Source organism: Centruroides sculpturatus, unplaced genomic scaffold, assembly GCF_000671375.1.
Source record: "Centruroides sculpturatus isolate CEXI.00-Female unplaced genomic scaffold, Cexi_2.0 scaffold603, whole genome shotgun sequence".
NCBI classification, from domain to species: Eukaryota; Metazoa; Arthropoda; class Arachnida; order Scorpiones; family Buthidae; genus Centruroides; species Centruroides sculpturatus.
Genome location: NW_019384857.1, coordinates 425,663 through 453,533, shown reverse-complemented (window position 1 = coordinate 453,533; position 27,871 = coordinate 425,663). Strand labels below are relative to the sequence as shown.

The following is a 27,871-nucleotide window of genomic DNA, read 5'->3' as shown; positions in this document are numbered from 1 at the left end:
ATCTCCATTAATTGTATGTCGATCTTTTGGTTTTCTAGAGGAGGTATACATTATAGAATATGAATCGACTTGACCTGTAGGAACTCTCCATTGAAACGTGACGTTTCTTGAATCCAGTATTGTACGGATATACTCTTTATTAATGCTATTTGGATCTGAAAAAAAAATTTTTTTTAATTGTAATTTTTAAGAAAAATTACAAAATTTAAATATATCTGTGCTTAGTTTTAAAAAAGCATTTTTTTATTGGCAATTTCCTTTCAGCATACAGAAACACTGCAAAATAAGCAAAAAGTATAGTTTTTGTAGCCTTGAAAATATCATGACCCACCAATTAAGTCATGATCCTCTTAAATAAGATACATGGAAATACAGATTATGATAAAATATTTTACCAACTTACACAATGTTTGCTGAAGAATCACTGGATCATAACACTCAATGTTATCGAGAGCTGACACAACTTCTATATTATATCTCTCACCTGCTATAAGATTTCTAATTTCATAATTTGTAGTATTTGTAATGCCTAAAAAAGTATAAAAGAGGTTTTATTAAATAAAAAAGAATTGTAATTAATTTTCGTTTCTTATACTTTAATTATAATTAGATTTTTTAAAAATTATTGCTTATTAGTATAAGAACTAAAGCAAGCATTCATAAATGAATAAATTAATTTTTAACAGAAAATCTAGATCTATATCAATAAAAATGTAACTCTCTATCAACAGAATCTACAAAATATCAATTACTTTAATTTTTTACCTTACAATTGACCCAATTATTCTTTAAAGCAAGATTATTGTAAAATATATGAAAGAAATAAAAACATTTGTTTATAATTAAATTATTTTAAGAATTGTAATTCATACAAATGAAAGAATGTGAATATGAACTTATTAAACTATAAAAACAACCCTAAAAGTTTCAATTAAAGTTGTTAGAAAATAAAATATGCTAGCCCACCCTAAACACACTGATTGTCAGATCCCCAAAATTATAGTATGGAACTGCATTCCAATTGGGGAAAACATGGAATATGTCTTCCCCAATCAGCTGATGCTGTTTCTTTGCTGCCACCTAGAATATGATGCTCTCACAGTCTCAAGTCTGGATAAAGAAAAAGAGTTAGCAGCAAGAAAGACATTCAGTCATAAAACTTGGCCAAATCTGACTGCAGCAACTGTCTACTATACAGAGAACAAATACCATACATGCACCCTATATCACAATGGAAATAATAAAGCTGAATATGAAAATAAAATATAAAAAATTCTTACTTACCAATTTTTTTCACCTGTGCAGAGTTTATTGGATAATATCCAACAGAATAATAATCAATTAGGGAATGTGGTGCTATCCAATTTAACAACAATGTTGAATTTGTTACTTTGGCAATTTCTAAATTTTCCGGAGGTTTAGGACCTGAAATTTTTATCATTAATAAAGAACTGTTAAAAAAAATTCAAAATATGTCTTAACATTTTAATTGATTTTGTTATTTATCAGTATGAAAATGAAAGTGTCAAACAGAGATGATACAATTAAAAAATTTTTAGTTAAATAGCATGAATCCAGATAAGAGGAATTAATATTTATTTAGATAAGAAGCTCAGAAAGGATAATAAGAAATAGTTCAAATAAAAGAAAATAAAATATATACATGGCAACAAGAGAAAATATTTTTAGTTACATAACAAAGAAGATCAATGATTAAACTTGCTTTCCAGAAGTAAAAACAAATAAATAATTATGCATTTCTTTGCACACAGTTTAACATCATAAAATATATATTTTTTCAACAAAATTCTGTCATAATAATACACTATAGATGTCTCATTCATTTAGTTAATGTTTGAAGTTAGTCTAGCATATTCAAAAGATAATAAGATATGTTTATTGTATGTTAACATTTATTGTATGTTTATATATTCAAGGGAAAGACATTGATTATTATACTTACATAATAGAATTTACATTTATAGAACATTTTTTCTAATGATTTATTGCATTTTAATAAAACTGAAAGAATAAATTTACTGATATTTGATAAAGAAAAAATGCTATCTACATCTAAATTATATAAAATAATTCTATAATTAATAAAAACAAATTTTTTAGAATTGGTTTTAAAATTGGATTTTTTTATGTAAAATCAATTATGATAATTGACTTTATATGATATATCATCACCTAACATTTCTTTAATTAAAAATGTTTATTTTCAAAAAAACTTAATTTTTTGCAACAATTTAAATATAAATTATTTCAAAAATAATTTTTTAACTACATTGCTGGCAGAATAAGCTATGTTCTGATATGTATAAAAATAGCTAGAAATTACAGACTATTTTAATATTACAATTCAAATTTATTTAATAATAAATAAATTGAATTATAAGTGTAAAATAGCTTACAATTTTCAATTGTTTGGTTCATTGTTAAACTGGTATACATTAAACAAACATGATTAACTTTATAAGTATAAAATACAATAGTGAAAAATACAGATTTTACACAAAAATTAATCACTTACAAACTGTCTTAATCACAGAATGTGGATCACTCCATAAACCATGACTAATTGCGTGAACCTTAATTTTGTATTTGGCACCAGGATACAAATGATTCAATACTATCCAAGTATTAAATGTTTTCCTTTCTTCTTTTTGCTTTGTGTCATTTCGGATAATCACCACAGCATATTCGTCATGTCTACTCCGTACATCGGACTTCCAAGAAATGTTCCATCCATATTTAAGAGGCATCAGACTTTCGATTACAGGAGAAGCTGGTTCTGGAAGAAGATACACAAATAATTGTAATTAATTATTGATTTAATCTTTAATGTATTGTATAAAACAGATTGAATTTAACTACTAACTTGTTACTTCATAAATGGTAACAGGATCACTAGTTACACCATTACTTAATGACATGATACTAATGGAATAATTTCGACCAGGAAGTAAATACAGTAATTGGACCTTTGTTTCTTTAACAACTTGTACGGTTTCATCACTATTAAATGTATCTAATTCATGATATTTTACCTGAAAGAGTATGCAGATGTATTTTATAGATATAGCATTAAGTTCTATAATAATTAAAAACATACATACACAATGAGGATGAGACAATTTTAACATAAATAAATACTAATTATGGGATAAAATTTAGGAAAAACTTGCTAATTTTATCTTAAGGACTTGGAATAACAATGGCAAGCTTCAAAAAATATTTACCATGTATGAATCTTGCAAACTATTGTTTGGAGCATTCCACTTAATCCACATATAAGCTTCATCTGAAGATGTATTAACCTTTGTAACCGGTAAAGGTTCTAAATTTATAAAATTATATAATAAAAAATTATTTTTAATTATCATAAAAACTATAAATTAAATGAATAATTATACAATACTTGTAATTATAGTTCCTGTAACATTTTGGCTATGTACATGACCACTATATGTTTTTAAAAGGACAGTATACTTGTGACCAGGCTTCAAATTTGTGTCAAATATTATTTTTCTCTCTTTATCTCCATTAATTGTATGTCTCACTGAATTTTTATGGCTTAGCATAATTTGATATTTATCAAATTCAGAATAATTACTTGGTGGAGACCAAGTCACAACAAACGAATAGGAAGTCACATTGTGAAAAGTAACATTTGTTGGTGGAAGAGGTACTGTAAAAATGAAAAAAATAAATACATTTAATATTTGTAAATATCTAGAATCATAATACAGTAATCTGATTCAGTCAGAATATAATATTTCCTATTGATTTTTATCTGTATAATTAACTGTTATTGCAATCTATACACTAAAATTAAAGGTGATATCAATATCAAAACATTACAATGGACAATAACAAATTAAAAAACATATTTTTTAAGAATATATTTTCATACAAAGCATCTTTGGATAAGATCAAGATTAAAAATGAGATTTAAAAATGATAATTATGGACTAAAAATGAAATGACTATTATAGAGAATATATCTAGCCAATATAAAAATAGAATTTAAGTTAAAAAATTATATTTTAATTATGTAACAATTGTTTCAATACTTTATAAAGAAGATAAAAAAACTCTAGGGAAAAAAGTAGATTTGATCAGTGATTTTAATTGTAAAATTGATATCTAGAACTATTGTGTGTTGAAAACCATTGCTTTGTATGAGTATGGAATTGAGGTATGTCTGACATTGTTTGCGATTATATATATTGAGACTGATTTGTATTATTACATGTGATCAACTGCTTCAATATACATCTATACAAATTCTAATAATTGCCAAAACTGTATTGTTCTTCTTGTTCACCTCTACACTCCAAGAACAGAGTTATCACTATTATATTTTGCACTCAAATCATCATAGTTCCAAACTCATCCATCAATCCAATATGTTTTTATCAAACTACTTAAGGAAGTTAGCAAATAATATTAAAATCTTGTGACATCATCTCTATTCTTTCTTTGAAACAATACAGTCTGACCTTCTAAAAGTTTTATTTAATAAGATATTGTATAGTAAATTATTATATAAACTTTTGCAATTCAATAATCTGATATTATACAGCATAAACATATAAGCCATCTGAAAACATGCATTGTAATAATAAAAATGATGCAGAATGGAAAAATCTTTTTACTAATAATAATAATTTTAAAATTAGATATGCAGATTATGTCTGATTTAGTTTTATTATTTTCAATTTATTACAACTAAAAAAAGTANCATAGAAATTAATGCAAATACAATTAATCCGTTCTAGCCATCAGTATTTTTGTAATTTTATTTGTAAAATGGGTTTTCTTTGATGAAAATATAAGAAAAAGTAGTATCTATCATTACAGCAACAAATATGTAAACTTTATTTAATAAAGTAGCACTGTACATACCTTTATTTCTACGGAGCTTAATGCTTGGAAGAGGAATCCCCTCCATAAAAATATCGGGTAGCACTGTATCGGGAGTTTCTTCGAATCGAGGTCTCTTTTGATAAGGAACAAGAAAGTGGTCTAAAGTTGATTGTCTTACTCTCTTAATCAAAATTTTTCTAAAATGCGCTAGCATAGTGTCATTCATTAAATTAATGACCCTATTAGCCACAACTTTGTTAGGATGCTGCTTCTCGATAAATTCCTGCACATCATTCCATTTTACGCAAATTTCCTTGATCCCAGCACTGGTGATTTCTTCCCTAGCCTCTTCCTCTGACAAATGCTCTTCTTGTAAGACTTTCATCTGTTCTTCCTGCATGGCAACCAGCTCTTCTGTCATTAGTTCATTTTGATAGTCTTTCAGCAACTCCTCCACGTCTGCATCATCTAACCTCTATTCTCAAACTCTTGCCAATGGACACGATTTCATGCACTATATCAGGAGAGCTCTCTTCTTCAAAATCCTGAAAGTTTTGCTCTGGGACACAAGTTGGCCAAAGTTCCCTCTAGGCCAATTGCAAAGTGTGGTGAGAGATCTCACTCCAGGCTTTGTCAATAAGGTTGATACAATGCAGGATGTTAAAATGCTCTTTCAAAAACCTCTAAGAGTTAAGTCGGTATCATTTGTAATCTGAAAACACATGGTAAACAGTGCCTTGGTATACAGTTTTTTAAAATTGGAAATCATTTGCTGATCCATTGGTTGCAGTAATGGAGATGTGTTGGGTGGAAGGAATTTGACCTTGATGAAGTCATGTTCACTATCCAAGCTGTCCTCCAAATTTGGTGGATGTGCTGGAGCATTATCCATTAAGAGAAGACATCTAAGAGGAAGATCCATTTCCTGAAGATAATTTTTAACAGTAGGAGCAAACACTTCTGTGAGCCAATCCATAAATAAAGTCCAAGTTACCCTTGCCTTACTATTTGCCTTCCATTGTACAGGCAGTTTGGACTTTATCACATTTTTGCTCTTAAAGGCACAGGGATTTTCAGCATTGTAGACTAAAAGTGGCTTGATTTTGAAATCACCACTTGCATTAGCGCAAAATAAAAGAGTAAGTCTGTCCTTCATAGACTTGTGCCCAGGAAGTGCTTTCTCTTCTTGGGTTATGTAAGTTCATCTAGGCATTCTTTTCCAAAAAAGACCGGTCTCATTGCAATTAAACACTTGATTCCAGATGTATCCTTCGCTTTTTACAAACTCTGCGAATTCATCTACAAATGTTTTTGCTGCTTTTTCATCTGAACTTGAAGCCTCCCTGTGTCTTATGACACTGTGAATGCCAGTTCGTCGACGAAACCTATCAAGCCACCCTTGGCTCGCTTTAAAGTCCTGCCTGTCTGCACTTGTACTGGGTGTACTGGGTCAACAAATCATTGTATAAATTTTTAGCCTTTTCACAAATTATAGCTTCACTAACACTGTCTCCAGCAAGTTGTTTTCATTGATCCATATTAGCAACAGTTTTTCAACTTCATCTAAAACTTTAGATCTTTGTTTTGCTATCACATTCACTCCTTTAGCCACTTCGGCAGCCTTAAATGTTTTTGTTTTTAATAATTGTACAGATAGTCGATTTTGCCACATTATATTCTTTAGTGATGTCAGAAACACGAATGCCATTCTCGTATTTTGCAATAATTTCTTTCTTTAATGCTACACTAAAACGTTTTCTATTTCCATTGTCACTTTTTCTTTGGTGCCATATTGATTAAATATACAGTATAAATAACAAAACTAAAAAACGAAGTTTAGCACACTCGAAAAAGCAATGCTTACCTCGCACATGCCTAAGACCAACTGAAATTTGTGAGGTTCCAGAACGGCTGGAAACTATAATTTAATATCCACATGTTAAAAGCAAAAACACTATTGTTAAGTTGGACCAAAGTTCAGGGAGAAGTAAGGAAAAAAACTGTAGTTGTCAAAACAAACGCGATGCAAAAACGAATGACATAACGGATCAGGTGGAATGTCTGTGGGGAAGATGAAACTCTGACAGAAGCGGTCATAAACAGTCGATCTAGGTTAAATTTTCGGAAAAGGGGAACGATTTGACGGGTATAAAAACATCGCATACGATCATTAAAGTTATAAAATGACAGATAGCAGAAACAATAGGCTAAATTATGAGCGAAAGGCTTATAGGTTTATCAACAATCTTCGATCAGAGTCGACAAACAGGTGTCAAATAAACGCCTTGGAACAAACCTTTCTCGTGACCTGATCTGGTTTCGGTTTTCACCTGGAGACAAAGAAGAAAACAATAGGGAAGTGAGGAATGGGACGCAGGACTAATCGTAAGGTGAGATTCAAGGAAGAAATACTATAAAAACCTCGAATCTCAAGGTCAAAACGCAGTTTTCCTAAAAATTCTATGGGGATTAATCTGTGTCGTCTTCATCTGGATTAAGCCTGAAGTCGTGCCCATTAAAATTTGTGTTGTGTCTCGTGGAACGCTCCAGTTGTTGCAGCTCTGTCCCCTACCATCGCTTCTGTGACCAAGCAAATCCATCTCATCCACTCTGGGGCTACAACTGATCAGCTTGCACTATCATAGGACCAGCGATACGCCACTCCTCAGTGCCGGGAGAAAATACTGTAAATAAGCCATTTCCAACCACCTCAAATATGTAAGCATCTTCCCATTCTAATAAACGATTTTCACTGTAAAATACTTGTCATCTTTGTCTCCTCCGCCACCACCAACATGCGAATGGATCCTAGACCATCACCGACACACAATTAACTGATTTTCCCTAAAAGTCGGCAAGCTTACAAATTTGACACAAAAAGCCGTTAAGTTCGTTATCCGAGACAAAATTTTTGCAAAATAAAAGTTTGTTAACCGATTTGGTCATTCGTTAACCCGGGTTCCACTGTATTTGAAGACTAATCTGTAAATCTTCATATTTGATCAATGCTAAGCCAATCCATTGCATGTCATGTGATTTGACATGTTTGTATTTGTCATGAGAATTCATCAAGGCTTGGTACAGTGCGACAAGATGCGATTATGAGAGGCATGTGCTCTGTATGGGAGACCTTGAGAGAGCACACCATGCACAAGTGGCTTTGTTTACTTCTTACCGAAACACGGCATAGCACATACGTATGCAGTAGAGATTATTATAGTGTATTATTGTTGCAATGAATAAAATATTACTTTTATTTATGATATTTTTTCTATCAGTTTATTTGTGTCTTCCTTTTCATTGAAAAAAGTTGTTCACCTTAATTTAGCATAAGAAATTGTTAAAAAAAAAAATATTCAATAATCTTTATTTGCTGGAACATTTATTTTATATTTCCAATTCTATTTGAAAAATTGAAATGTTTTATATTGATATTCATATCTAAATATGATGCTTAATTGAAATTAATACTTATTACCTGAAGTTGTAGTGATAAAAGATCTAGAAATTGTTACTTTGATAAAAAAAAAAAAAAAAGCAAGACAATCATCCTTTTTCTCACATAGATGCTATAATTTGTGATAAAATTAAGAAATTTGTTCACTCTAAACAATATAGCTATTAAGCTACAGCTTAATGAATTAAGGCATTATGGCTAGCCACAATTAAGTCCATTATGGGTGAATGCAACTCAAATAAAGTCAGTCAATGCAGGTTAAAGATGGGAAATGATGCCCCAACTGAAATTTTTATGATAAATTATATGAATCTGGATTAGGAACAAATCCAGATCCACATAGTAATAGGCTGACAGTCTTCATTATAAACAGTTTTTGTTTTGTATGTGTTAAAAAATAAATAAAAATTATGTGAAAATAATAACTAAAATTTGTACAGTTAATAAGAAATTACCTTTAAATAATAAGTTATCTTGAAACCTGTTAGTACACCATTCTGATCACTGGATGATAATGACCATTGTAAAGTAACTACATTTGGTTTCACATCTAATGACTGAAAATATTGTACTTTTCCTGGAACTATTTAATTAAAAATCACAAATTTAATTGGTGTAATTAACATAATTTAATTGATTTATTTTGTGATTGAAACAATCAAACTTTTTATTACCAGATTCTCTTGTATGAATTGTTTCAGAAACAGGTTTGCTCCGTTGAATGGTAGATGTGTTGTAACCACTTAGAACAGTAACCAAGAATGTATAATTATGATGTGGACGTAAGTTTTTATAGGATATCTTTTCTTTAAGAGTAACATTCTTCACTAAGTTTCCTTCATGATCCTGATATTGAACTTCATATCCATCTTTGTCCCCAAATGGTTCTTTCCATATTAAAATGATATCAGTGTCAGTAACAGCAATTGCTGTAATATTTTCAACAGGTTCTGGACCTATAAACATGATTAATAAAATCTAATTTAACATATCTTGTAACAATTATTATATTGTTAATTAAAGAAGTTCCTATTTAATTTGCCTGTAAATACAAAACTCTAATATTTTATTAACAAGTATCATTTTTAAATATATCAGATATAAAACCATAATTAATAAAAAAAATATTCATGTTATGTATCAAAGAAATGATATAAGTCAAATGCTCTATAGATAACATGGGGAGAAAATTTTTAGAAAGTCAATGGGTAAAATTTTAGGAAGTATTATACAGAATAAAATAATAATAATTTCTGTTTTATCACTGTCCTATTCAACCTCATCATCATCTACTTGTTTTCTTTAAACAATATCACATATTTCAACAAATACTGTCATTTCAAGAGTCCTGTTGCCATAAATCCTGGGTGATGATCTACTGCAAGATTAAAGCTACCTTTATAATCTTCTTAGAACTGTGCTTCTTTATGCAGACTGATGCTCTAAAAAACCCCATGGTGCTCATTTAAATCGACTACTCTATTATCAGATGCTCTGTTAACAGGAGTCACACTAACAAAGCATAAAAGAAAATCAGGTATAGAAAGTGTGCACTTTTAAGTAAATTATTAAGTGGATTCAACTGTATTATGATTTCAATTATTTTTACCAAAGTTTATTATTGTTACTGATAATCTTTTTATATACAATATAATAAGCTAAATCATTACTAACTTGCTAAATTATTTTTGAAAATACTTTATAGAATCATTAAAGTACTCACATAATCTTGCTTGACGATGCTGAGGAATGCTATGAACTCCTCCACTAATTGTCCAGATGCTTATATTATAAAGTCGTCCTGGTATTAAGTTGTTAAATATTACAAGACGATTTGTATCATTAAACAGTTTTTCTTGCTCTTCTATGTTTGTTCCTAATAGTTGAAAACGATATCTGTCAAACACAACACTTTTAGTAGGTGTTGGAGTATATTTAATTCTTAGAGTTCTTGAATCTTTTTCACAACTAACAGTATGAATTACTGAATGAATTTCAGGTTCTGAAATTAACAAATCAGTAAAACAATTAAATTTTTTTCAAGAATCTTTAACAAAAAATAAATAACAATAAACATTACTTGTTCGAACATTGATTATTACTTCTGGAGATTTAACTTCATGACTGACTACATAAAAATGAAATTTATATAACTCTCCTGGAACTAAGTCATTTATAATGTCAGTTACTATTTTTCCAGAGGAAATGTCACCTGGGACCTATAAAATATAATTTTATATATAAAGTTTTTGTATAGTTTTAACAATCACAGTATTTAGCTTCATAAATATAATTTGGATGAAAAGTATATAAAAATCTTTCAGTTGTAAAATAATATGTTTAAATATTTTAATTGTTCTATCTTAATTTATACCAAATTTTAATTCTGGCAAAAATATAATTCTGTTTGAAGCAAAAGTTTATTTCAAATCATTAAGTATTAATTCAATAAATTTAAGTGAGAGACAATGGATTAGTTATCATTAGGCACCATATAGCCTTGATATATAGTGCTTCATAATATAGTCTTGCAGTCAACTTTGATAGCTTAAGGAGCAGATTAAATGCCTAACAGCAATGTTATGTGACTAACAACAGTAATGCTTATTACAGACAGCCCAATTTACAATAAATTTAACAAGTATGAAGGATGAGAATGAAACCAAATTTATACAACTGAAGATAAACTGTGGAAGTCTCAATACTGATATGGGAATCTAGACTCAGATATATGTGATGGGTGATAAGTTCAATGTAACATGTATAGAAACATTGGATGAAATATGTAACAGATTTCAAATTCATTTAAAAGAGAACTAGCAGGTAAGCCAGGCATTGCCTAGGTATAAATTATCATGGAAGTTATTTCTGAAACAACAAAGACTGCAAATTGAACAGATATCCTTTTTACTTATGGGCAGGAAACAGAATGTAGAAGTGTGTGTGGAATAAGAATGGCTTTGATGATTTAAATAATTTGAGTAAAGCTGGCAAAAAACACAAAAATCGTAAATGTCACATTGATTCTTTCATAAAATTGAAGCAATTTGGAAATCAAAGCAGAATAGAATTTAACATTAGTAAACAATATAAAATAAATATTGAAAATTATAACAAGATAATTAGAACTAATAGATATATTGTATCTAAATTAATAGATGTTATATGTTTTTCTCATAAATCAAAATGCTTGAAGTAAACTTTTAACATGCAGCTTAATTTTGCTACCAACTAACGTTTTCGGACAAAGCTTCACTGATCTTCTTCAGGTTCAAAAATTTTGATTTATGATAGTAAGTGCAGTTTGAGTTATAGAAGTTATAATGTTTTTCTCAAAGCAAGAATTGGCATTTAGAGGGCATAGGGAATCTATTGAATCTAATAACAGAGGTAATTATATTGAACTTGTTTATTTATTAAGTATGTCAGATAATCTATTAAAAATACATTTAAAGAAGTGTACGGTTTTTACTGGCTTATTGAACAAATGAATATGAATGGACCCTGATGTGCAATTAACTGATTGCCCCTGTAAGTCGGCTTCTTACAGCTACCCTATCATCAAATGTCAAAACATGCCACTGATAATTTTCTATTCTCTAAAACCTCTATAAGTAGAGAACAGTGGATTTTATGCTTTCAATAAATATCATTAAAAATTACCGTTCATATCTTCAGCATTCTACTATTTTTTCACAGGATTTTTGGTGTTTTTAAATTTATCAAAGTGTTCACAGTTCATTTCTAGATATTATCCTGGCACTGTGCACCAAACATTATAAGATTAGCACAAGCATAATGGAAGGAAAACATTAAGAAACTTGAAGAATTTAAAAGGCAGCAAGAATGACAGAATTAAAATAAGCCAAGTGAGTTCAATTGGGAAAATTGGCAACAATTTTGTTTGGGTAGCCTAGATTGCAATAGATTTAGCTTGATTTGTATTATGTACAATATTTGTGTATTTAATTATGTACTTATTTGTATTCTATGGCAACTATACCTGTTATTATGTAATTAGGCTTAGCTCTTATGTACTCACTCAAATACTCACGTCTGTTGTATATCCTGCATTCAATTATTTATATTTGTAATTGCATTCTGTTATATTTACTCATTTTTACTGTATCTTACATTGTTACCTGTATCAAACCATAGCAATGCATTGTGGTACCGGGCATGTACTCTCACAGTAGTATGTTAATAAAGATATTGAATGAATGAATGAAAGTTTTAGCTTGAGTGCACTCCAGACAGGATCTTTTCTTCTAATTTTCTAAATTAATTAATCATTAATTTCTAATTATTACATTTAGTATTAAATTATGGCAATTAATTATCACTAAAACTGTAATAATTCTGTTGATTCTTTGGCTATCTGTAGTCATTTTGATTACTGTATTACACATTATTTTATGAAACAAAACTTTGTATTTGAACTTTATATTTGAAAACTGCTGAATATTGTAAAATATATGGAATTTTTTTAAACAGATAGTTGTCTTATTAAGACAGGTATCATCTGTCCTAAGTGAACAATGTCTCAGCTCCTGAGACTTTCTATTAAGCCCAGATTTTAATGTATTTATTAACAAAATTAGCAATTTAATTATTACACAAACTTAAGATGCAATTAATTATTTGCAGAATAAGATGAATAAATCTGTTAGAAGATTAAATAAGAACATCAGAGAATTTGGTAACTTACAGATCAGTTTTTAATGCAACTTTTATATGCATAAATCATTTTTTTTTTATAAACCTTGATCTTTTCGGATGAATATACAATTTTAGTACATTAAAATTTATTATTTGCATATTAATTTTTCTTTTAATAATGTTAAAAATTAATGCTATTATATTTTCTTTTCTTAATTTTTTAAGATGAAAAAAATAATTATTTATTATTTATTTTTCTTTCAACACTGCATCATAATGTAATTTTTTAAATACACCTTAAATGGAAAACATAATCTAAATTATAATTGAATTCAACACATGTATGGTACAGTACTACTACCTGATAACATAAATGAATTGACAACAGGATGAACAGATAGTACAAAGTTCACTCATATGCAGGTTTTATGTCAGAACTTGCCAGTTTGACAATCAGGAAGAGCAAGATTCTTTTGACATCAAATATAAGACACATCCTGATTCCATAAACATTAAAATGTGAAAATGTACCTCTTAAAATTAAAGAATTACAGTAAAGTTGTTGGAGATGACAAAGGTGCTTTATGCATAAAGCAAATATTACATTAATATGAAATTATGTTCATNAAACTATTGATACATATTTAATAAATTAAATTGTTGCATTTTGTACTTAAAATAAATTATAACAAAATATAAAATAAATTTTCTTTCATTTAAATAAAAAAAAAACTAAATTAAATTTAAAATGCTGGAGTCAGAGTTGACACATTGTTCCCAACTCTAACTCCACAGCCCTGCTGCCAGCAAAACTATTAATTTTGCAAATTTTAACAATAAAGTAAATACAGCATAATTCAAAAGTTAAATTAAATATAAACAACTGGAATTGGATGAAAAAGGTACTAGTAAATTTACATTATCTAATCACAGAACCTCTTCAGCATCCAGTAAAACATTGTGATTTGTTTCATCTTCCACATTTTACTGGATGCTGAAGAGGTTCTCTGATTAGATGTTAATATGTTTCCAGTAATAGAGAAGTACATTTTTGTTAGTAAATTTATTAAAGTGAGTTTTGAATTAAAGACTTAATCTAAATGAAACATTATATATATTTATGATACATATGTTAACATAATAAAGAATAGTTTATTTTATAAAATGGTTTAGAAACCACTTTCTAGATTATTACAAACCATTAAATTAAATCTCATCTACATATTTATAATAAAGTAAGACATTAATGAAAAGATTATAACTTAATTTTGTTTGTTAAATATTTATAAAAGTAAATTTGACATATTTTATAAGTACTTACAGATACATAATTTGCATTGATGTAATCTGAACCTTCTTCATCATCACTTGGCAGCAATTTTACCCGAGAGTGATCATAAGGCAAAATGTTTGTAAAGCGATTCTTTGGCCTATTGACAGGTAAATCAGCTGCTACACATGGTTTGTCACGACCTACATGTTTCAACATTTCAAATTCTTCTGCAAATCTAAAATCTGAATCTGCAGACATCATGCAATAATGTTCTGCAAAATCCTTTAACTTAACTGGATGGCTGGAATAAAATTATGGTTTGCATAAATATATTGTGTTTGATATAATTATTATACAAATGTTTTATTGTATTAAGAAAAAATCTTGTTACAGGGGGTTTACAATAAAAGTTACATACAAAAAAAGTTAATACATTTTCATACATTATCAAATATCTGTTATCATAATAAAAAATCCAATGTTCATAACATATAAATTTCTCAATTCACAACATCTTGTTTTAACATTTTTAAAATNATGTATTTATTCAGAAAAAATTTACAATGAATATGCTACATCATCACTAATTTTTTTTATCAATAAAACAAAAACTGACCGATTATCTTATCAATGAAGTTATGAATATTTAGTATTTTTTGAGTAAAATTTCAAAAATTGGGGCACGTATGCTGCATGTTTAAAAGCCAGAATATAATTTTGACTAATTATTACAAAGTATAAAGTGAGAATAATCTGAAATATATGAAAAATTAACATATGTCATTATTGTTTTCCATAAGACTTGAAATTTTTATCATATAGAATCAAAATATATTTTTAGACAGACTTATTTATTGATAGCATTTTGCTAATATAACAATATAAATCATTATATAACTCTATAAAAATATTTTATGTAGTAAGCAAAATTTATTTTTATAAAAAACAAATAAAATTTATTTAATTGATTCAAGACATACTTAAAAGTATGATTGCTATTAAATTTTTTTCACTAGACTATTTTTTACTACATATGACTTCTTTACTATTTTTAAAAGGCATTCATCTTTCAAAATTTGAGACTAAGCAATTATGATAATGAAAAATTGTGCTTAGTTGACTATTATAGTACAAAGAATGAATGAAACTGATGATTAATACATATAAAAAATCAAAATAGAATTAATTTAACACTTTGACTCAATATTTTGCTTTTATTCATTAAGATAATATTTTCTACATCCAAAAGAATACCTAATGTAATATGTTTTTAAAAACTTACTTGTGGTAAAGTTGACTGAGGTATATTTGATTGATTCTTTTCCCTGAAACAAAGAATATATCCTGACTTCATATGAAGCACCGGGTATTAAATCTTGTAAAGTAAATGGGGAAGCTCCTTCATTGAGATAAAATGTCTTAGAAGTCGCATCGTCTTCTTCAAATAGAGGTAGTCTCACTAACTTAAAATCCGTGTAGCCACCAACCAAAGGAGGTTTCCAAGCCAGCTGAACAACTTTTCCAGAATGGACCTCATAAGTTAAATTGAGAGGTGGATTTGGCTCTAATAAAATAGAAATTATACATTTTCAATATCACAAAGAAAATTCTTAATTTTTATAGAAAAAAAATATAACAACAAGCATTACCAACAGTCACAAATTTATTCCATATTAACTCATTATTCACAGTTTCTGAAGTGTGATATATCTGGAAAACATACTCAGTCCCGGGAGTGACATTATAAACAGTCAACCCCTCTTTAACAGAGGAAACTTCAAAGGTAAAATTAGGAGGGGGTGAACCTTCTGGTGGATAATAATCTAAAGTAAACGTTCCTTTATCAATATTTGTCACCTCTTCTGGAAAATATAATTCCACCTCCACACACAATGATATCTAGAATTATATGATAAATCATTTATGTAACATATCAGCATACTTTAGATTCGTTTTTTGGAGATTTATTCAGGTGTAGTTGTTAAATTTTAAGAGTAGAGTAGTATTAAAGTAAGTTCTAACGCGTTTTAAGTAATTTATCCACTTACCTGGAAGATAAATCCAATAAAGATGAATAAAACAAGCATATTCCATGCATGGTTATCCTTTATCATGTTCTTAGAACAACAAATGAATCATCTTAATTCGAGCAGAATCATAGTTGAGAAGTGACGAGTAGAAATAACGGAAAATAATCGTTTTCCCTTTATTTCTTATTGTTTTTTTTATTATTATTTTTGTCTATTTCGTTGCGTCCTGAAGCAGTCAATGAACTTGTCCATTTCAAATAGACCACTAAAGTCACATGGTCTGTACAAATTTCACAGTTTGTATTGGTTTAACTGTATGAAATACGTCAGAAATTTTCACTTGAGCGCGAGATCAACTAGAAATCAACTTAATGCAAACTTTTTCTCTAGTCATTTCGTACGTTAACTGATGTGGAACATAATGATTTTTAGTACGTCTACACCGGGAAATGATCTACTTTGTGCTAGATCCGGGTTGTACTTGGCCCCAAGGATAAAACCTGTTTCTTCTTTCTCTCTGGTTCCTCTAAAAATACTCGACAGCGTGACTGAAACGCTCACGATGTTTCTTATTGGAGAGGCCACGCAACTTGACCACCAATGGAAAATTATGTATAAAACTTTTACTGTTTTATAATGTAAAAACTCTTTCAAAACTATAACAAAGTATTTACAAAAATATCGAGAAAGTTGAGTATTACCAGCGGTGGAATAACCGAAAATTTTTGTACTTTTTACTACTTTTTTTTATCTCATATAAACTTTTTGTTTATAATTTTCGCAACTAGATGGAGCCACGTTTGCTTTACCTGACAGGTAAGAACCGATGTAATCTCACTTGTACATCTACCTAAAAAGGTTATGAGGAAAGTTTAAACTTATAATAAATTTAAAATGTAAAAGTTTTAGAAATTTTGCTTCTTTGAAAGATAAAAAATTTAAAAATAAAATAAAAATATTTATCTATTTTTAGAACATTTTAAAGTAATTAACAGTGAATATTTCACAACAAATTCTCTACTTTCAAAAAATATTTTAAAAATTAAACTAAAATTAAGAATTACGGCGTTGTTTTCTATTTTAAAGTGATTATTTTTATTCAAAATACAGTATTTCGAAATGTGATTTTTCTCAATGAAAATTAAATATTGGATTTTTAAAAAAACATAAATTTTACATCATGTTTATTACAAAATTTATAAATTATAAGAGGCAATATTACAAATAACAAAAAATAACATTTAAAACTACATTTTACACTAAAAAAATCCAAAAAATTTGATATTTTAGATATCATTTTCTATTCAAATTTATATATTACTTGGCCTATTTATTACAAAGGCCATTTCTATCAATATATATAAATTATTGTATTTTTTAAGCTAAATATTCGAAAAACTTTTTAAAATGCAAATTTAACAAGACACTTTGTTTAATTTATAAAGAAAATTTACTAAGTACGCTAACTTTTATAAAGATCAATGAGTTTAAGTATTGTTGAGAGATGGCGTGAATAAAAAGTATTAAAAAAAACCCTTTAAGTTGTTAAATATTTGAGAGATTTTTTAGAATCATCTCACGTAACTTTCTACGAAAATATCAGATTGATTTTTATTTTGTCCACCCCACTATAATTATCTATCTATTAAAAGCCCCCCTTTCCTATACACACTATCCGCAATGTATACAGTACAAGAAGGTGTTTTTTTATATCTAAATTTCAAATTTTTCTCGTTCAAGGTCGTGCCAACATCTAATAAATTCAATTGAAAGTTGGAAATTTCTTTAAAATTCGTTTTATTTGAAGATATCAACCGTTAAATGATGGATTGCGACAATGGAATTTACTATATTTCCATTTAAAAGAATCGTCTAAAAAATCCCAAATCCTGCTTGAAATTTTAAAAATTTGTAGCTTTATAACAGATTTTACGCTTTTTTATATTAATAAGTCTTGAATAAAATTCAATTAAGTTAATTTTTAGAATCTATACTTTATGTATTTATAGATGAAGTGTAATTTATCTTAATCGAGATGGATGTTTTTTGAAAAATTGCTTCTAATAGTTACCAATTAACCCCTATAAATTCGCTAATGGATTAAGTCTCTTGTTTCTATAATATAAAATATAATTAATTTAAGTTTTTTTTTTTGATGGATGCGATCAAAAAAATTTCTTTCTCGAGAGATTAATTTGAGGAATAAAGGTTATATCATGACCCCAGGAATTGAATCAAAAAAAGGCCCCTCTCACCTTGGACTGTGCCTTCATAAATAGGGTAATGGAACTTGTTCATTGGATTTCTAGGTGAAACTTAGTCTAGGATTTTTTTGAAAGTTATAAATAATCAAAAATTTATGAAGCTTATCAATTAAGTTGTTTTTTTTTTTATTTATGCTTTTGATGGTTATAAATGCTAGACTGTGGTAACATTATCATTTTTTTTCCTGCAATTTTAAGCAAAAAAAAAAAGTATAGGCTAACTTTTTTTGCAGTTTGTACGTGTGTCTGTTCGTCTGTTTCGTTAGATATCTTGAAAAACTTTTGTGATAAAAATTCCAAAGATATTGTTAGAGGTTTATTAAACATTCATGTGCTTTTTTGAGAAAATAAAATGTGGATTTTAGCGGTTTGTACGTTGTCTGTTCATACGTTTCAATAAATATCTGGAAAAATGAATTAAACATTTCAAATTGTTTTAGATAGTTCTAAAGATTTATCACACATTCAAGAGATTTTTCAAAATAAGCTTTCTAGTAATTTTTCTGTATGTCTGTTCGTATTTTGAGTTAAATATCTCAAAAATTGAATTAAAAATTTCATATTTTTAATATATTTTTAGAGGATCATCGCACATTTGATTTTGAACAAAGTAAAATATGATTTTTAGTAACTGTATGAACGTAAATTTGTTTTTTAAATATCTCGAAAATGGTATGAGCTAAATGCTTCGAATTTTTAGGATATTTTTTGGACATTCAGTACTCATTCACATATTTAAAAACTTTTATAATTATCATAAAAAACTATCAAAAATTAAAAAGAAATTTACAATAAAACCTCCCATATATGATCACTCTCGAGGAAAATTAAAAGTGGTGACGTATGGGAGATGGGAACAAAATAAAAACTGTCATTTATAACTTGTGTCTCAACATGAAAATTTTGTAATACTGCAACAACATACAAAAACAAGAAAATTGGTTTGGATTGATTATATAAAGCAATGCAACACGTGGGCGATCTGCCAAGGGAAAGATCTCCAATGAGAGATGTTCTTCTATGAGAAAGTGGCCGTATTTAAATGTTAGGCACAAGAAAATGCGGAAAACTCCACGAGACTAGGCCGTTGGTGAGACGCAAACCCATGTGTTCAGTGGTTTTATCCACTCGGCCATTGGTGGACCAAAAACAAGAAGCTTATGCTTTTGATAATCATCTTTTGTTTACTCGTCTTATGTAATATTTATCATTAAGTAGGCTATACTGATTTTCAATTTTCAGTTTACGTGATCTAAACAGAAAATATGGAATACAATAGTAATGTAAACGAGGTTACATAAAACTAAGTAAGCCTTATTAACTTACCTGAAAATGTTTCCTTTCAAAAAATAACAATGCTGAAAATCTACAATAGATAAACAGATATGAAGAACAAAAGGATTCAAAACGAATGGAAGAATTAAATACCAAAACTATAAACAGAACGGTAAACAACCGTAAATTCCAGCACAAATTCTTAAATAAATAACGTTTTTTGACCTTAATAAAACGTCTTCATCGGGCTAAATTACTTTGAATATTCAAAGACACTCGCAGAACGTCTTTGATATTCGAAGTAATTGTAACCTGATGAAGTCATTTGTTATTCAAAGGTCTTCATCAGCTTACGTTACTACGTTAACTGTCAAAAAATTATTTATTTCAGAATTTGCGCTGGAATTTATGGTTGTTTACGGTTCTACTAACGAATTTAAGTTGCCATAAAAGTCTCCAGTCACACTAATTCTTTGTTACATTTCACTAGTTAGTGATAGTCATAATAGAATTCCCGGGAACAGGACGAAGAAAGCACCTCTAAATGGCAAAAAAAGTTTCATTTGAATGCCTAGATTTATGCAAATGGTCACATATCAGAGAATGATTTGTATGGAAGAGATCAAAAACATATCGTCACATATGGGCTATGGGCACAAAGTAGAGGTGGTCACAATGGGAGGTTTTACTCGTATCTACAGTTTTAAATATAATTTTAATACATTTATCAACAATTTAACTTAATTTTTCGATTTTTCGTTCGATTTTTAAATTTTATTTACTTTTATAAGTGCTCGTAGTGAAACTAATTATTTGCATTTTTCTTTAAATTACTGTGCTAATTTTTAACTATAAACTCATACAAATAAAATCCAAAAAATATAATTATTTTCCTTGAAAATTAAGTAACAAATAAATTATTTTTGGGTATTTAGATAGTGATTTATTGGAAAAGTAAATTTTTTACAAGAATGCTTTTCTATTTACTCAATGAAGAATATAACTAATATAATGAATAAAGTGTAATTAGTTTTTGGAGCGAAATGAATTTGTTACGCTCTAAATACAACAAAAATTAAATCTGCATTCAAATAAAACGCAAGGTTTTTTTTAAATTACTTCAACTCTTATCAATGAATTAGAATTACAGAACATTAAACGTGTTTTTAGAAGTTAAATCAGTTAAAAGAACTTTCATTTTAATGACATTTTTTCTATTTTTCTTTAAAAATACTTTGTTTTTAATAGATGTTTGCATATTTTAAAAATTTGTTTAAGTTTAAATATATTATAAATTAATCCTGTATTAAAATACATAAAAAATGCCACTTTTGGATATATTTTACTTAATAGGAATATTTTATTTAAATTAATGAAATAATTTTATTAGTTTTAAAAGCATTTAAAAATCTAATAAAATTCTTAAAACTTAAAATATTTTTCTCAAAATTGACATATATTAAGGGACTTTTTTAGATACTATTTCTTTTATTTTGTGTCATTTTGTTTATAAATTAATTTAATTTAAAAACTTTTAATAAATTTTTCCATAGTTTATGCTTGACATTGTATAATAAAACGTTATTTAAATATAAATATAATAATTTTAAGCATAATAATAATTATTTTTTCAACATTTTTATACCTATGATTTAATAATATATTTTAGTATGTTTTTACAAAAAATAAAAAACTGATTAATTCATGTAGAGATTCTAAAAAAATTTATCTAAAAAATTAAATTGGATTTATTATAAAAAGTATATAACATTAATTAAAAAAGTAATAAATAAATGTAATTTATAATTACAAATTTATTTAAATATAAGTTAATAGTTTAAATTAAATTTCATTTTGCATACATTAAAAAAAATATTTTAAAAACGAGCAACAATCTAAAAAGCAGTTTAATTTAAAATTTTTTTTAGTTTTTTATATGTAATAACTTTATAAAAAAATATTTTAAAATATTTTTATGCTTATAATTTAATCTATGACTTAATTCTTAAAAAAAAAAAAAAAAAACTAAATTTAAGGTGATTATCAGTTTCAAGTGTAAAGTAATACCATAAAAAATTAAATTTAATTAATTAAATGGAATTTAACATATAAAATTAAAAATCAGTAATGAATATAATTATTTATTTTTTAAATTAAAATAAGATGAATGAAAAGAATAAATTTAAAAAGATGTCAACTAGAATCTACTTAGAGCAGAACAGGATTTGTATCATTGCCTTAAGCTTTGTACCTCTCTATTTATATTGATAATGATGACTTTTTAATGTTAATTTTATATAAAAATGATATATAAGTCTAGAGTTTTGTTTTTTTTTAATTTAATTTTTTTATAACTTACAGATTTTACAGCAATACTTTCTGTACATGCCATGTTATAATTTGTAGCTGTCAGGTAAACTCAACCACATTCATTTATCCATGATTAAGCTCCTGTATCTAACATGTCTTCATTCATTTATTTCATTCCTTTTTAATAACTTTATATAATTTTATAAATTTATATGTTATATTGAGTTATAATTTAGTTATTTATTAGATTCATATAATACAATATCTTATTTTTAGAAGCATTTAAGATAAAAATTTTACTCATTTTAATTAAATGAGTAAAATTTTAGCATAGAATAATAAAATAGAATTTTATTATTAAAAACTCTGAAGTGTTAAATCATGATTTAATACTTCAGAGTTTTTAATAATAAAAGGTAAGGCATGCAAACTTCACTTGTAATTTAAATCAAAGCAAAAAGAAGTCAAAAACTGATAAATATTCCATAAAAATTGTAAATCTTAAGCGTTATAATCTTCAAATTTTATAGATTTTAAGCTTTACTATGGAAAACACTTTAGCTATTCAAGTTTTATAAGCTTCAATTTAGAAGTCTAAGGTTCAAAATGTATATAATTTAAGCTTTTGAACTTCAGAATTGAAGATTAAGCTAAACGAATTTTAAATCTTACTACTTAAAGGCCCCGAAACGAATAAATTTTCGAATTTTTAAACGCTTCAAGAAAGTAAATTTTTTAAATAATAATTCATAAATTGCAAACTTCATTTTCTTTAAGTAATTGAAGCTCTTTCTTCTATGGAACTTTAATTGTTTTAGAAAATATCTTTTAAGATGTTTCATCATCAGGGATTTTCACAACTCATGAAAAAAGTTTCCAGTTAGATAATATTCAGACAATAGCTAATAGCTGATATAATAATAGAATGTTGTTGTATATGATTGCTTATTACACGCCTCCCTGTATTTGATAACAACACTTAAGCAGAGAAATCGAATTCGTCAGAAAGGCAATGTCCTACCAAAGGGGTTCTCAAGGGGTGCTAAGGGCAATGGCTGCAACACTTCTCTCCTATTGTTGTCATTTATAAAATTTCAAAATTAAAAATACTTCAAACTTGGAGAAGAGCTGATAAATTTATAAAAAATCCAACCCTTCTTCAGTACTGGATCAACTCTAGCTCAAATTCTTTCATAATAATTATGACAGTTTATCAATCTATTTTAATGATTTATGAAATTCTAAATACTCCAGAATTGGAGACGAATAAAGAATTTTATTAAATAATCCACCCTTCAGTAGCCTAATAGATCAACTCCAGCTCAAATTGTTTCATAAAAGTAAAGGTTTTTAAAAGTAAAGACTATTTTTGTGATTTATAAAATTTCAAATGCCTAAATGTTAGAGAATAGTCGCAAATTTTATAAAATATCACGCCCTTCTTCAATAGTGGATCAACTCCAGCTCAAATTATCTTCATAAAAATGATGAATAAATTTGTTATCAATACATTTTTATGATTATTATAATTTATTTTTAAGATATTTTAAGCTTATTAAAGATATTATCATTACTTATACGACCTTGAAAGCTGTTAAACTAATTCTGAAACAACGACATTATAGTAAACAACGGGTACAAAAAGTTGATGAAAGACAATTAATGCTATCCTGAGGGTATTTTTTGGACATGTTGCCGAGACATTGTGCCTCACCCAAGACACTCCCAAACTAGAAGATCATAAGTCATACATTGGTTCCAGTTAGTTGACTATACTGTTCGAAAGCCTTTGGCTACTCCTGACCTGCTCTTAGTTAAATGATAGTTGTCGATGACAACTAAGTATCATCGGTCATTTGTTTTTGATGCAGTAGCTATATGCCTATGAGGTAAACTTTTCAACGATGCAGAGCGATCATTAAATATTTTGTGGTTTTTTTAAGTCTTCCCAACATAAATCTCTTTTAAGAAGAGATAACAAGCTTTAGAAAGATTCACACCGTATCTTTAGTTGAATTTTTTGATAAAGATTACATGTCCAACTTTCTTATAAATCTAAATCATTATACGGAATGCTAAATTGTATTGTTAGTATGTAAAAAAATACGAAATGTTGACTAAAAATTCCAATTTAAAAGATGTAATTGCCACTTCTAGTGTATGGATACCATAGTTAATTCATTTGAACCTTCAAGAGAAGTGTTACCAAAAAGGCGTGTTGTCTTACGTGAAGACATAGAGAAACGTGTTGCTACACTGATTTTATTAGCTTACTATTAAGGTTTTTAGCAGTCTATTGCCGAGTTTCCTAAGCGGTAGATCACGTTCTTCAGCTATATATTTGATAATTTGGTGTTCTTGTAATACCCCAAACAAGTAAAAAATGCTTGTAAAAAACCTAACAAAGTTAAATCAGTATGCTTAACATTTTCTCTTCTTATCATTACAAATCGAGCCAATTTTCGTTTGACAATATTTATCACAGAGGATAACAAAAAACCTATCGACAAACTGTCAATCTCTACCAATTTCGATGCCACAAATCGCAACTGATTTAACAAGGTGCACTCACGTCAAGTCAAGGTTTCTCGAGTTTTCAATTCGACACCAGCATTAGAGAAATCATTAACAGACGAAAATATTATTCAACACCCTTTAGGCAGGACCAAAAAAAAGTAAAAAGAAATTGTTGAAACATCCTACTCCATACGAAATGCATCAAGGTATTAAAAGTAAGGCAGTGCGTTTGTAATTAGGAACTAGCCGCCCGTGCTGATTTGTTACACCTCTTTAATTGCTTGGGACAGTCACGTGCAGAGAATATAGTGTCTAGTATTGATTACAGGCTGTGGATGTGTTGATGACGTATTTCAACCACCGTGTATTATAGTTTATCTTCTTGCAATGGTGTAAATTGTGGTCCTACTTGTTGAAGACGAGATCGGTATCAAGGTCACCAAGCTTTGTGTGCTAATGGGCCATAACAATGAATTCCAAAACAAATTTTGGTACCGTCTTCTCGACTACAAGCAAGAATATCATAAAAATTTCCATTTGGAGTACAATATTGATGAATATTTCCCCGAAAACAACTCTATAATCTCTCTATTGACCCGTTGCGGGAGGTCTAGAAAGGTCAACGTGACATAGAATGTCTGTAGTAAGTTATTAAGGTCAACAGAGGTACGAGAAGAAATTTTTAGATTTTCTCGTATAATTAATAACTCCATGAAACTTCACTAACGTGTATGCTCTGCACGTGTTAAGATTTTAAAAATTAATCCTCGTAATTTTGTCATTAAAGGGGTGATGATAATTTTATCATTAAATACTTTCTTTCTCTTATTTCTCAATTGTTGTAAATTTCGTATATTGATACCTGGATCATGACAGGTATCAATTATGACACAGTTCACGATAACCATGATTGGTAACAATGACGTATCGTCATGTAAATCCCTCAGGCTTATACTTCCATTGGGGTAATGAAGATAATTTTTGAAGGTGCAAGTATGAATCCAGGTCAAGAAAAAAATTACCTTTAATAATTCTAGGTTTTAAATTGACTAAAATAATAATAAACGATGAAGGTCGTGATTATATGTTAATGGTACACGAAATTCATTAGTGATCGTTGCATGATTGTGAATATTGTTATTTCAGCGCATTGTTGAGTAGCATACGATAAGTTGTCCCTCACTTAATCAGTTTCCACTTAGTGTAAGCAATATTTACACTCAGTTGACCATCAAATCAGTGGGTTCACGGAACATCAACCAAGTGGAACACCTTCATTCAGCTGAACCCATTGATGTAACTGATGATTATATTGTTAATATCATCAAAGATAATTGTATAAGCGCACAGATTTCTGAAAAATTCTGAATATTTGGCTCTAAAAACATCTAAAAACATAAATATTACTAGTTTTTATGCCCCGGAGATCTGAATGGTATCATAAATCAGTGAAAGCAGACAAGGTATTTTCAGTTACATCTTATTCATTTTCTTGAGGCTAAACGTCAAATAATGTTGTTTAAAAAGATCAAAGGTGAACAGAAATTGAATTGTAGAAGAATAATTCAGTTCTTGGAGAGTATCATTATCTAAAAATCTCGAAATGTCTCACGAAAGTTCTGAACTAATTTGTCGGTACGTCGTTGTGACAAAAAACCCCAACGTGTGACTTACAACGTAAGCTATTGAAAACAACGTGGAGGGTCTGAGATCCTCCTTCATTATCTAAGAATTGTCCACACTGTTTCGGCCTCGTACATTGTCTGAAAGGAAAAATCGACTGTCAGATTACTTTATAGAATGTATCTTTTCTAAGAACATCCCTAGAGCTTTCTAATGTCTAAGTGTCATTAATTGTACTATTCACAATTGATGATACGTAACCTTACAGGAGGTAATTTTTTGGAGAATTATTTTTGCGCACGAGAAGGGTTGAGCTTCAAAAAATATATACACGAAGAAGTACACTATTTTAGGTTAGGTAACTGTCTTTTTTCTTCTGAGAAATTCCTCATATGTATGCAAAAACACGCGCTTTTTAGATGATACCTTTAGAAAGTGTGATGAATTATTCATAAACTTTTAAATGGGCTTAATGAGAATATATTAATTAATTATAAAAAGGCCCCTCTCACCTTGGACTGTGCCTTCATAAATAGGGTAATGGAACTTGTTCATTGGATTTCTAGGTGAAACTTAGTCTAGGATTTTTTTGAAAGTTATAAATAATCAAAAATTTATGAAGCTTATCAATTAAGTTGTTTTTTTTTTTATTTATGCTTTTGATGGTTATAAATGCTAGACTGTGGTAACATTATCATTTTTTTTCCTGCAATTTTAAGCAAAAAAAAAAGTATAGGCTAACTTTTTTTGCAGTTTGTACNATAAAAAATTGAATAAAAACGGTATAATTTGAATTATTAGAAAAATGTATTTAATTCATATTTGAATCAAAAAATTTCTAAAAGTTTAAAATTAAAAAAAAAAAACATTTTACTCTCTGATAAATTATCTCATCAAATATGCATGTAAGTTCAGAAATATTTGACAATCAATCAATTTATTCCTTTCCCAAGAGATGATTATTTTTTGAAGACAGAATTTTTTAGAATTTTAAATGTTTTCTAGTAAATTAGCACAAAATCCTATCATTTCATTAAATAATTTTTAAGCTAATCTAAAAAAACCAACTTCTTTGATTTCTCTTTATTTGTTTAAGACTGCCTTATAGGGGGAAAGTGATGAATTTGTATACAAACTCTCAACCTAATGAACATGATGTCCAAGGGAGAGATATTGTTCACAGCGTGTGTTCATTCTATGTGTGTGTTCTCAACCTATTGATTCTCATGGTAGTGCCTCACGATCTCGTGGAGCGCTGTCCAACCCCAGTGTCGCCTGCTGGGATTGGATAATCTCTTCTCAAAGTGTTACCTCTTATTCACTACCCTCCACCCATCGATGACGTAATTTTATATCCTACATCTAGCATTATAAGTGTATATCAACGCACGAAGCTCATGTTCTACGTTATCACTCCAAAAGAAACAAACTTGAATATTATGGAATGATTATGATAAGAATCCAATTGACTTTTTAATAAAATGACAAAAATTTTATGTAAATTCTAATCTATGTGCAATATTTATTGTCACTGAAGTACAATTGATAAGTGACATAACATATACAACATAATCAACTTGTACAATTA

The 27,871-nt window shown here is 28.2% G+C and overlaps 1 protein-coding gene across 1 annotated transcript in view; it reads right to left on the bottom strand.

Annotated features, from left to right (window-relative positions):
- The window catches only part of LOC111630591 (tyrosine-protein phosphatase 10D-like), a 48,869-nt gene extending 31,974 nt beyond the window's left edge, over positions 1–16,895 (bottom strand). Inside the window, exons 1-20 of the mRNA XM_023374708.1 lie at positions 16,313–16,895; positions 15,914–16,163; positions 15,547–15,828; positions 14,313–14,512; positions 10,413–10,551; positions 10,056–10,334; positions 9,007–9,288; positions 8,788–8,915; positions 6,381–6,496; positions 6,162–6,320; positions 5,699–5,990; positions 5,114–5,350; positions 4,915–5,056; positions 3,425–3,694; positions 3,246–3,343; positions 2,885–3,053; positions 2,537–2,797; positions 1,285–1,425; positions 404–529; positions 1–155 (exon numbers count right to left, since the gene is read on the bottom strand). Of these exons, the coding sequence (XP_023230476.1) occupies positions 1–155; positions 404–529; positions 1,285–1,425; positions 2,537–2,797; positions 2,885–3,053; positions 3,246–3,343; positions 3,425–3,694; positions 4,915–5,056; positions 5,114–5,350; positions 5,699–5,990; positions 6,162–6,320; positions 6,381–6,496; positions 8,788–8,915; positions 9,007–9,288; positions 10,056–10,334; positions 10,413–10,551; positions 14,313–14,512; positions 15,547–15,828; positions 15,914–16,163; positions 16,313–16,378 (3,792 nt within the window). The 5' untranslated portion in view covers positions 16,379–16,895. The remainder of the gene's footprint in view (positions 156–403; positions 530–1,284; positions 1,426–2,536; positions 2,798–2,884; positions 3,054–3,245; positions 3,344–3,424; positions 3,695–4,914; positions 5,057–5,113; positions 5,351–5,698; positions 5,991–6,161; positions 6,321–6,380; positions 6,497–8,787; positions 8,916–9,006; positions 9,289–10,055; positions 10,335–10,412; positions 10,552–14,312; positions 14,513–15,546; positions 15,829–15,913; positions 16,164–16,312) is intronic.
- Between the last annotated feature and the right edge of the window lie 10,976 nt (positions 16,896–27,871).